General features: G+C 53.1%; 1 protein-coding gene across 1 annotated transcript in view; it reads right to left on the bottom strand.

Moving 5' to 3' along the window:
- LOC105504593 overlaps positions 1 to 11170 on the bottom strand; it is a 124948-nt gene that overhangs the window by 37770 nt on the left and 76008 nt on the right. Inside the window, 3 exon segments of the mRNA XM_011932125.1 lie at positions 735 to 923; positions 10167 to 10201; positions 10203 to 10259. Coding sequence (XP_011787515.1) covers positions 735 to 923; positions 10167 to 10201; positions 10203 to 10259 — 281 coding nt within the window.

The following is an 11170-nucleotide window of genomic DNA, read 5'->3' on the forward strand; positions in this document are numbered from 1 at the left end:
GGGATGGGAAGACAAACAGTGAGTCACATTCATAAAGTTGTCACATGCATGAAAAAGGTGAGTCACATACGTGGATAAGGTCATCACATGCATGAAGAAGGTGAATCAGCTACATGAATAAGGTCATCACATGCATGAAGGTGAGTCACATACATGGATAAGGTCATCACATGCATGAAAGTGAGTTGCAAACAATAAGATCATCACATGCATGAAGAAGGTGAGTCATATACATGAATAAAGTCATTCATATGCATAAAGGAGGTCATTTCTAAGCTTGGTAAGTGTGAGAAAGTAAATCATTTCATCTGCCTGATGGACTCTTAGCCATCCCTGCAAGCCCTGCTCAAGGGGGCCCCCTCTTCTGACACCTCACAAATGCCTCCAGGAGTGGGTCACCAGCTGCCCCGGGCTCCTGGTCACTCTCCTGCTCGCCCCATTGCAGCCCTCAGAGGTTACGTAAACAGCTGCTTCTGTGTCCTCTCCTTCCAGGGCACTGCCCTTCTCCAAGTCAGGGAGGACGTCCGGCTCGAGTGCTATTTCCAGCATAGCACAGGGTCAGGCCGGCAGATGAGAGGGTTTGGTGAGTGATAGAGCAGCTTCAGCCTCCTGGGAAGACATTGTCCACTCCGGCCTGTCCTGGCCTGAGCAGGTAGGTGAGCAACAACTGTGGAGAGTGCCAGCCTCTGGAAGAGCCCCAGGGGCCTCATCCGACCACGGCACCTGCAAGGTGCCCCTCACAAGTGTTCTGGAGGCTGTGAGCAGAGCCAAAAAGATGAACAGCTCCTGTCCCCGCGGTGGGCTGATGCGAGTGGAACGAGGGCACATGTTCCAATGAATCTCTCGTGTCAGTTTTCACTGCAGCACAAACAGAGGGAGGTGGGGAGTGCATCCTTTCTTCTAGGAAGCCCCGGTTTCCGTCGCTGATGAGGAGAGAGAGACAGCAATGGGGATTTTTCACACTCCTTTGCCTGGTGAATATTTTTGTTTTCGTTTAATGTTGGATTAGTTCACTGCTTTAGGACTTGACAGATGAAATCAGCATCTTCCCAACCTTCTCCGCTGGGAGACTGTCTGGAATGTCTCCTCTTGACCCTCTGGGGGATGCTGCCCACTCCACAGCGCCCCCTGCAGCTCTGCCTGATTATAAAGGAAATACCTTCCAACAGAAATACACAGCTGGGTTATAGGAAATGGATAACAGATGATTCCTAGGAAAATCAAGGTTTCAGATGAAAAACCTGCACAATTTCTGGGGGGGGTGCAAGGTTACCGGAGCCAGGATTCTGGAAGGCTCCAGCCTCCAGCCCTCCCTCCCCAACCCAGAGGACAGGAAGCAAACTAAATGGGTTCTGAAGTGGGAAACAAATTGGATTTTTTAAAAAATGCTCTGGTTCTAATGATCGAAGGAGTTATTCATAATCCTGGAGTAGAAAGTGTATCTTGAAATCTATGTTTTGTGTTGACAGCTTCTCCCTAATGGGCAAGATCTCACACATGATAGAGCCATAAAACGTGGCACTCCTGGCTGGCCCTGCTGCTTGTCTGATAAGGGAGATCAAGGGACTCGCCAGCACAGGCAGAGGGCCCCGGGTCTTACCCTGCCCCCATGCCTCCTCCCCACCCCAGCTGGTCTCGGCTTCCAGCATGTTGCCAAGGCCTGTTCTGCAGAACACAAAGCCCATGCTTTGCAATGGCGAGGATTCCATGTTCAAGAAAGGGTGGGAAATGCCCCCTTTCTTGGTCTCTCCCCTCCTAGGCATTCAAAACACCCATGAGCACAGTCACAGCTGTGAGGAGGCTTCCAGTAAAGAAAATCTGGTGAGCCATGCTCGACCCAGTGGTTCTCAGATTTGTTTGACTGCAGAATCCTGTGTTTACACAAGCCCTATTGATGTCCTACAGAACAAATGCTTTCCAGAACCTACGATGGGTCACATAACGGTATCCTTTTCCTAGGGCTACCCTATCAAAACACCACAGACTGGGGGGCTTAAATAACAGAAATTCCTTCTCTCATGGTTTTGGAGGCTGGGAGTCTGAGATCAAGCTGGAGGCAGGGTTGGTGACTTGGCTGTGTCCTCCCGTGGTCCTCCCTCTGCACGTGTCTCTGTCCACATATCCTCTTCCTATAAGGACACCAGTCATGCTGGATTAGGGCCCACCTCAGTGGCCTTGGTTTACCTTGATTACCTTTTTAAAGACCCTGTCGCCAAAACGATAACATTCAGAGGTGCTAGGAGTTACTGTGTCAACATATGAATTTGGAGGGGGCCCATTTCTGCTCATAACCGTAGCAGTAGGCCTTGGCATTATGAAACTTGGTATTGGGGGGACCATGAGGAGAGTAGAAAGGTGGTAAGTGGGCAGGGTATGGCTGTTGCCTGCGCCTTGGCATGCTTCCCATCACAACAGTAATGACATTAACACTAACTACATTTTCACACCCATAATCCCAGCACTTTGGGAAGCTGAGGCGGGTGGATCACTTGAGGCCAGGAGTTCGAGACCAGCCTGGCCAACGTGGTGAAACCCCATCTCTACTAAAAATACAAAAATTAGCCGGGCATGGTGGTGGGCACCTGTAATCCCAGCTACTTGGGAGGCTGAGGCAGAAGAATCACTTGAACCCAGGAGGCAGAGGTTACAGTGAGCTGAGTTTACGTCACTGCACTCCAGCCTGGGCTACAGAGCGAGACTCTGTCTCAAAAAAACAAAAATAGAAACAAAAAACAAACAAAAAAACCAAAAACAACCAGCAACTGCATTTGCCAGGCATTTACACATTACCAGTACTTTTCCATCCGTCAATTAATGTGATCCTTTTAACAACCTGTAAGGTTGGAGGTTCTATGGTTATTTCCACTTAACAGAGAAGGATGCCTGCACTCAGAGAGGTTGAGTCACTGGTTTCAGGTCACCCAGTAAATAGTGAAATTAAGGACTAAACCCAGGTGGGCTTAAAGAACCAGTCCTGAGGATTAATGGAGGATTGATTCCCTGCCCTCCCTGAGATGGAACCCGCCGTTGCTGGCAGCAGAAGCAAGAGTCATCTCAGAACGGCTCTGGGGGCCCCTGCCAGGCAGAGCCTGAGTTCCCACAGGTGGCGTTTACCCTGACGACTCTGGCCCAGGCTGAGGCCCACCTCACTTCCCACCAGCTTGGATGGAGAGTCATTCCCTGGAGCTTCCCAAGTGGTTTCAGATGAGCGATCCTGCCGGCTGCTCTAGGCACCTGCCCATTTGTGCTGAAAGTCAACCAGCTGTGAAAGGTTGCAGATTTTTCTCAGCTGTCCTGGGGGTCAGGTGTGGTGGAACCAGGACACAGAGTGAGACCACCCCAGCTTTCCTGGCCTCATCTCAGAGACAGAGGCAGGCCCAGCAGCGAGCTTTCTTCAAGAATGAGCAACCCAGGTACAAGCTGACTGTGAGCGGGACCAGAGAATTTGCTACTTGGAAGGCAGGAGAGGGTGGCGGCTGGGTTAGCAGTTCCACGAAACCAGCTGACTCACTTTGACTATGTCCATCCTGGCCTGGCCACCTGCTATTTGCTTCCTTGGTGCCTCTTAAAAAAGTCTGATGACCAGGTGAAACACTTGCCTGCCAGGCCAGGAGGCTGGCTCTTCATGAATTCTTCCTCTTGGTCAGAAGAGGCAACTCTCTAGGTAACCGGGCCTGTGCCCGCAGGCCTGATGCCTACCCTGGACTCACTGGACACTCCTGCTGCACGTCTAGTCCAAGATGCTTGGCAAAGGAAGAGCAGATCACTGGGAGGGATGGACCCCAGAGACCAGTCCTGACCCCGATTCTGAGCTGTGGAGCCCGGGGCAGCAGATTTGTTGCCTTCACCTCAGGTTCATCTTAGTACAATGGGCTCATGAATAAATGTCGAGGTCATTGTGAAGGTCCCATTAAAGGAGAGGTAAAAAGTTCTCTGCAAAACTTCAAAACAGCTCTGCAAATGAGGGTTGTTAAAAGAGCCCAGGAGGCTGAGGGGGAGGAAGGCTGGGGGACCAGCCATAAGCTCCTAACTGCTGCAGTGCCAGCGGCTACCTGGATGAGGCTGGGTAGGCAACACGCCAGGCAGGACTCACCCTCAGCTTCCAGAGGGGCTTACAAGTGGAGGTCCATGAAAGAGTCTGAGTCTTCAACGGTGGTCTGCCCAGAAATGCCTGGAACGACTGCAGAACCTGTATACCGGCCAACCCCAGGGGGCACGATTCCTGGATACTCCCATGCACGGTGAATAAGGTGCAGTGACTGAGACCCTCAGGGAAGGAAACTCTTTACCTATGCCATTTCTTCTTCCCAGGACTCTCCCTGACTCTGCCCCAGGCAGGGATGGGACTGACCCCTGGGAACCTGGTGTGGCAGCGGTGGGGAGCACCCAGCAGAGGTTCAGGGAGTCTCCCCTCACTCTCGCAGGAAGCTCACCCGTGTTGGTGGGTGGCTCAGTTCTGGAACGTTTCTCCAGAGAAGGGTCCTGGAAGTCCCCCAGCTGGCTTCTTTAGGGCAGGCCGGGGCTAGGGAGAGGAGAGCGAGGCCCAGGGTATGGATGTAAGCACTCACGCTCACGGGCCTGCCTGCATGAGACTGAAAGAGAGCAGTGCCTTAGATTCCAGGCATCTCTCTTGCCTCACCCACATCCCAGCCCTGATTTTTGGAACCTCCTTTTTCAAGTTCTCTACCTAAGTGACACCACCCACTGCCCACCATAGCTCATCCTACCCTACCAGGTTAAAATCGTTCAAGTCCTTGGCCAGGTGCAGTGGCTCACGCCTGTAATCCCAGCACTTTGAGAGGCTGAGGCAGGCAGAACACGAGGTCAGGAAATTGAGACCATTCTGGCTAACATGGTGAAAACCCGTCTCTACCAAAAATACCAAAAATTAGCTGGGTGTGGTGGCGGGCGCCTGTAGTCCCAGCTACTCAGGAGGCTGAGGCAGGAGAATCGCTTGAACCCGGGAGGTGGAGGTTGCAGTGAGTCAAGATGGCGCCACTGCACTCCAGCCTGGACAACAGAGCAAGCCTCTGTCTCAAAAAGAAAAAAAAAAGAAAGAAAAAAAAGAAAAATTGTTCAAGTCCTTTGTCTGAGAGGAGACAGACATTCTGCCCAGGGCCAGGGGTGTCAGTCAGGCTGACAGATCACATGGAAGATCTACTGAACGATTCTGGGATTTGTCTTTGCATGGAGAAGAGGCAATTGGTTGAGAGCGTGCCTTTAAATATTTAAATGGACCTCCTGTGGGTCGATTAGTGGCCCCCGAAAGATTTGTCCACGTCCTGCTTGCCAGAGCCTGTGAATGCGATCTTATTTGGAAAAGGAATCTTAGCAGATGTCACTGAGTTAAGGATTTCAAAATGAGATTCTGGATTCGGGGGGAACCCAAATCCAGTGGCAGGTGTCATGACAGAGGCAAAGAGAGATTTGGGAGGGAGGAGGAGAAAACCACAGATGACAGAGGCAGTGATTAGAGCTTGGCAGCCTAAAACCGAGGGACGCCTGGGAGCAGGCAAGGAAGGATCCTCCCCGAGAACCTTTGGAGAGCGCACATCCCGCCGACACCTTGCTGTTGGACGTCCATCCTCCACAGCTGTGACAGGATCAGTTTCTGTTGCTGCAAGCCCCTCAGTTTGTAGCAATTAGTTACGGCAGCAATGGGAAGGAACAGCTGTGTCCTGTGAAAGAGGAGGTGGGCTAATTCCATGTGCAGCCAGAGACTTAACAAGGAAGGGTAAGAGTTCCAGGGGGGCGTCTTGCAGACCAACGTAAGGAAGAATTTCCAAGAACGAGGCCTGCACCGCATGGATGTGGCTGCCTGGGGCCATTCTGCCTCCTACACCATCTGACTGACCGTCTCATGGGAACATAGTGGGTAGGACCGCTGTTCAGAAGGAAGGGTGGGTTAGGTCCTCTCTCCTTAGTGGACACCTGCTGACGAGGTCCCCCGTGTGTGTGCATCACGACAGTAATTCTCCTTCAAGAAAGCATGTTAGAATGCAGACGTAAGGGTGATGTCTTGATAGGAATAACTTCGAGTCAGCTCTAATTTCCTTTTTCCAAAATGACATTATTTGCAAATGTTGGTACTGTAACTATTAATAATAATTTACTTGCAGGTAGCTCGCATTTCCCAGGGACACATTGCTGAGGCTTTTCACGGTGGTGAGAGAGAACTGTGGTCTCCTAGGAGGCATGGAGCAGCCTTCCCACACTCTCTGCATGCACACATCCTCGGGGGATCTGGTCCAGGGGCAGGTTCTGATTCCCCAGGCCTGGGCTGGACTCCAGACGCTGTGTCTCTCAGAAGCCCCCGGGGGACAGTGATGCTGCGGGTCCACAGGCCACAGGGATCCAGAGTGGCTGCTGGTGAGTTTCCAGAAGACCCAGAACTACTATTTAGAGGGGGCAGGGGAAGGCATTTCACCTCGCTACAACTTAGGCTGGGCCAGAGGAGAACACAGCTTTCCTTTCTGGGAATGCTATTGAACGATGAAGTGGCCACCTGGGGTGGCCAAGATGGACGTCCTGAAGACGTATGGGCCGGGAGACCTAGAAGCCACCTTTCGATAGAATAATCTAGGATCTCAAAACTTCCCAGGCTCATGTCCCATCTGGGGTCAAAGGACTTGATGAGACGATGCCGAAGGAACCCCACAGCTGACATTGTAGAGCTTGTCTCCCGTGCCAAACTCTTGCCTTAGCTATCCGCTTTAGTGCTGACAGCAATTCCAGGATTCAATAATTCCTTTACTACTCCATTTTGGAGACGAGAAGACAGAGTATAAAGAGGTTAAACCATGCCTACAGTCACCCCTGTCTGGTGAAGCTGAGATTTGAAGTGGCGTTTGGACCCCAGAGCTGAGCGGATTATCACCATGTCATTCAGCCTTCCAGAATCCTGCAGACGGTCAACAGGGTACCCTGCCCTCCTGTCCATGCCTGGGCCTCCCAGGCCTAGCAGAGTGGTGTAGGACACTCAGGGACGGGCCAGGGCATCCCTGTACGTGGCGGCTCCCTAGGTCACTCCCTCTCCCTGCTCTGGTTGGCTCCACACTTTTACATGAAGCCCCGCTGCTCCCAGCTGGGAGATGATTCGACCAGGGGCTCCTGTTCAGTTTTCCACGCGGGAAGACTGCTGAGCAGGTGCTGGCTGTGGAAGAGGGGAAAGTTGCCACCCTCTTCTAAAACTGCCACTGCAGGATGGAGATTCCTGCACAGCCAAGGAGAGGCTGAGGCTCCAGGGAGAAGGAGGAAGCAGCGCTGCCTGAATACACCCCCACAGCGTGTCAGCTGCTGGGCAGACAGCAGCATCCCCACCATTTAGGGCCTGAATAAACAGCCCTGTTTTACTCTGCTCTTTGCTGAGCAAAACAGGGTTCCAAACCCCTCCTGGCCATCCTCAAATCTCTTCCACTTCCCAAATCCTCAAACCCTTGCGACTGTATCCCTTTGGCCTGTCCACCGTAGAAAACAAGAGGCTGCTCTCTTTCCAGGCAAGGAGAGCCTCCCTCCTGGTGCTCCTGGGGTCGCCACACACATCTCCATGGCTGACTCTTTATAGCAAGGTGCAGAGACTTGGGATGGGGGTTCAGATGTGTGCACAGAAGGGTCTTTGGGGTCAGGGAGCTCTTCGGAGCAGGCAGGGCACATTCTCGGGCCATTAGCTGGTCAGGCTGGAGTTCACCTGCCACCAAACCTGCCCCCAAACCAGCATCATGGCAGGGTCCCTGGTCCCTCAGAGACCCCTTGAGAGAGCAACCCCCACCGCGGTCCAGGAGGTAGCTGCATCCCTGGAAAAACAGGACAGACTCCAAGAGAAGCACATAGGCCAATTAAGAACCCGGCCCAGCCCGGCGGCTCCAGCAGCACCTGCTCTCATCTTGCGAGGTGTCTGCGGCTTGGGCTGCTGGGAAGGTACAGTGCGGCCTAATTACATACTCCTCCGTGACAGGCGGTGTCAAAAGATTAAAGGAATCAAACCAAGTGGTTCTCCGGTGGCCCCTCCCCCAGGAACCAGAGCTGCTGCGTGAAGGTGATTATGGTACCAACGTAGTGGTTAGAAAGATAATTTTCTCTGGGCCCCGTGCCTGCCGCCTCCTCCACTGAGCTGCGCTTCGGCACTGCAACTCTGCCACCTTGTATGGGCTCCACAGATTCATTTTCTTTTTTGTTGGCACAGCTGAGCAGGAAACAAACTAAGCACCTCTCCCTCCACCAGTCTCCCACCCCACCACCCACGGTCCTCTCCTCTCCACTCCCCTCCTCTCCCCCTCACTCCCCTCCTCTTCCCCTCACTCCCCTCCTCTCCCTCTCCCCCACCCTTGGCAGGACCCACACTCCAGACTCTGCCATGCCTCTGCCCGACTTTGCTGCAGTGACTTTGGGCAAGCGTCCCTCATTTATCCGGCTATGGGCCGTCACCCCTGAGGAGGGAATGCCATATCCTTCAGGTGCAGCAGAGGAAGGGTTGAGAGCTGGTCTGAACCTTCAGTACGCAGGGAGGGGCTGGAGCTTCTGGAAGACATGTGACTTGCTCAAGGTCATTAGCAAGATGGACCCAGAGCTCCACTCTCCTGCCCTTCAGCCCGAGAGTCCACATTCACTTCTCTGCACCTTCAGTATCTGCAGGGTCTTTGCCGAAACCCAAACCTCCACAGGGGTTCTCTCACATCCTTTCTGTGATGACACAGTGATCATCTGTGAGTGGGAGGAAAGACACCCGGAGGGGTTGGTGGAAGTGGGCGCTGGCCTTGACAATGACTTCTTCTGCTTCTGAGGGTGTGAAGACACGGCTTGGGATTTCAGGTGGAGGGTTTCCTAATGTCACTACAGCACACACCTGCTGGGAACGGTATCTTGGCTGGGGAAGGGGCGCGGGGTGGGGGGAAGAAGGGGATGCAAAACCCACCTCTTTCTGGTCTCTTCCCTCCATTTCCATCCTACTGCACTTGCAAACAGAGCATCAGGGAGGGATTAGGGATTTAAAAAGTGGCCATTAGAGGAAGGCAAGAGTGGCCCGCACCAGCTACTGTGGAGTGTCTCCATTACCATAATAACTAACCACTTAATAACTGGCTTCCCCACTAATCCTAATTGAAACACGTAATGATATTTCCGGGCCAAGAGTGGCAAGCTCAAGTCTCGTCAGACATCTCCAGGCCCCCCCCCACCCAGCTTCACGTGGCGAAAACCATGGGCTCTCCGTGGGTATTCTGTTGGAATAGATTTGGGCAACCGACAGCAGCTCTTGTACGGCTGCCAGGAACCACAGCTGATGATAAAAGCCATTAAAGGTCAGCTGGGAATAGAAAACTATTTATGTTAAATGTCACAGATTAAGCTGCAGAGTGGGCCTCGGGCAGGGAGCAAAGGGTGAGGTGCGAAATGCTGGTCACTGTGCTACCTCTGTATGGTCTGGGGAAGTTGGGGGGGGTACTGAAGGGTGGGGGTGAAGCCAGGGGCAGGGGGAGCACTTGAGTTCCTGCCCCCTCCAGCCCAGGGAGGCAGGTGGATGCTGGCAGCCACAGGTGATTGGCCAGGCTGGCTGCCCTGAGGTTCCTAGGTGACCTGAGGGCAAGGTGTAGGGACAGGATGGAGCGGGTCTGTGTAGCATCATCGCGGAAGGGGACCCGGGCCGTCTCCAGGGGGGCCAATGAGATGGAGGCTGCTTCTACTTACAGAGGGACCCTTGCAGACTCTTTCTGGAGCCACGCTCAGGGGAACAGTGGGGGTGTATCTAATCATGACTGAGGATGAGTGTGACACAAGCCAACTGCTCTCTGCAGCCAGAGCCAGGAAGTCACAGAGAAACAGCCACCATGCCCCCTTCACCACCTTCCAACAGTCTCGGAAGCCGGAGTTTGAAGGACACAGGAGGGGCTTGAGTGGGAGGGGCTTCAGGGCTCAGCGGAGCCTGGACCAGGCCATAAAGGGTGGCTCCAAGAGAACTGGGGACTCTGGTTCTATCACCGCCCCAAAAGCGCCCATGCTCCTTAAACCTGAACCTGAGCGTCCGGCGAGAGTTCCTCTTTGCATCTCGGCTCCGTTCTTTGGCAAAACACATCTGAGAAGTCGGTTTGTTGACAGGTCTGAGAAATCCCCTGAAAGTTCATTAGATCACTCAGATCCCATTGAAACAATGACTACCATCCTTGGTGACCTACCTGGGGAGTGGTTCACTTTGTGGGTTGAGGCAGAAAGACTTCGTTTCAGTGTTTCTCCGCCTCCCACCTTGCCTCCGGATTGCCAAGCTGTTGCTGTGTGCACAGGGAATGCAGGCTCATTTTAACACTGGTGCAAGCAGACATCTTTGGGAAGGTAAATCTAGTGGGAGAGGGGAGCAGGCAAGATGAATTTCACCCCAAGCCCTGTCCTGCAGCCTTAAGTCCAGTCACAGGAGGGTAGTTTGAAGCTGGGGCATCTTTCCTCCGGGAGTTGGGAATCATTCGTACCATTGGACGGGGCCTGAAGGAGATACTGAGGTTGTCTCCCCCGACACCCCTGTGATGGAGAACAGATCTCCATGAGCACAAGGGGGCCCGGGAAGGCCCTCGCCTTCACTCTTCCTATGAGCTGTTTGGCTGCAGGATGACTGGGCTGGAAGTGACCTGGCCTAGAAGCACTCACAGGAATACAATGGGATAGAGAGAGATCCCAGGAGGCCCTGAGGGTCCACCAGTGGGCACTGTGTCAAGATGGTAGGATGAGTGGGCTTGGAAGGATGGCTGGGGGTGAAGGTGGGATGTTGATGGACACTAGTAAGATTTATACTGATTTCTGCCATCAATAGATACATACTGGCAACTACTCTGCACCGACCCAGTGGTTAACCATTATCCTTTCTTCTAGAACCTCACTGCAAATAGGGAAGATCAATATGTTCCAGAGTAATTATAGTACATCAAAACTATCTCTGGGAGAGAGGCAGTGCAGGGACTCAGAGCACCTAGAAGAACAACCAGGAGGATGGGGAAAGCTTTGGAAAGGCAACATTGGAACACCGGGCCTTCCATAGTCTAAAGGAGAAGACTGGAGAGGAAAGTGTGGGCAAGATGGTAAAGATCCTCCAATACTGTGTTGTTGTTTTTTTTCTTGGGACAGAGTCTTGCTCAGTCGCCCAGGCTGGAGTGCAGTGGCGCAATCTCGGCTCACTGCAAGCTCCGCCTCC

This window comes from Colobus angolensis, unplaced genomic scaffold (assembly GCF_000951035.1).
Source record: "Colobus angolensis palliatus isolate OR3802 unplaced genomic scaffold, Cang.pa_1.0 Scaffold1, whole genome shotgun sequence".
Lineage (NCBI taxonomy): Eukaryota > Metazoa > Chordata > Mammalia > Primates > Cercopithecidae > Colobus > Colobus angolensis.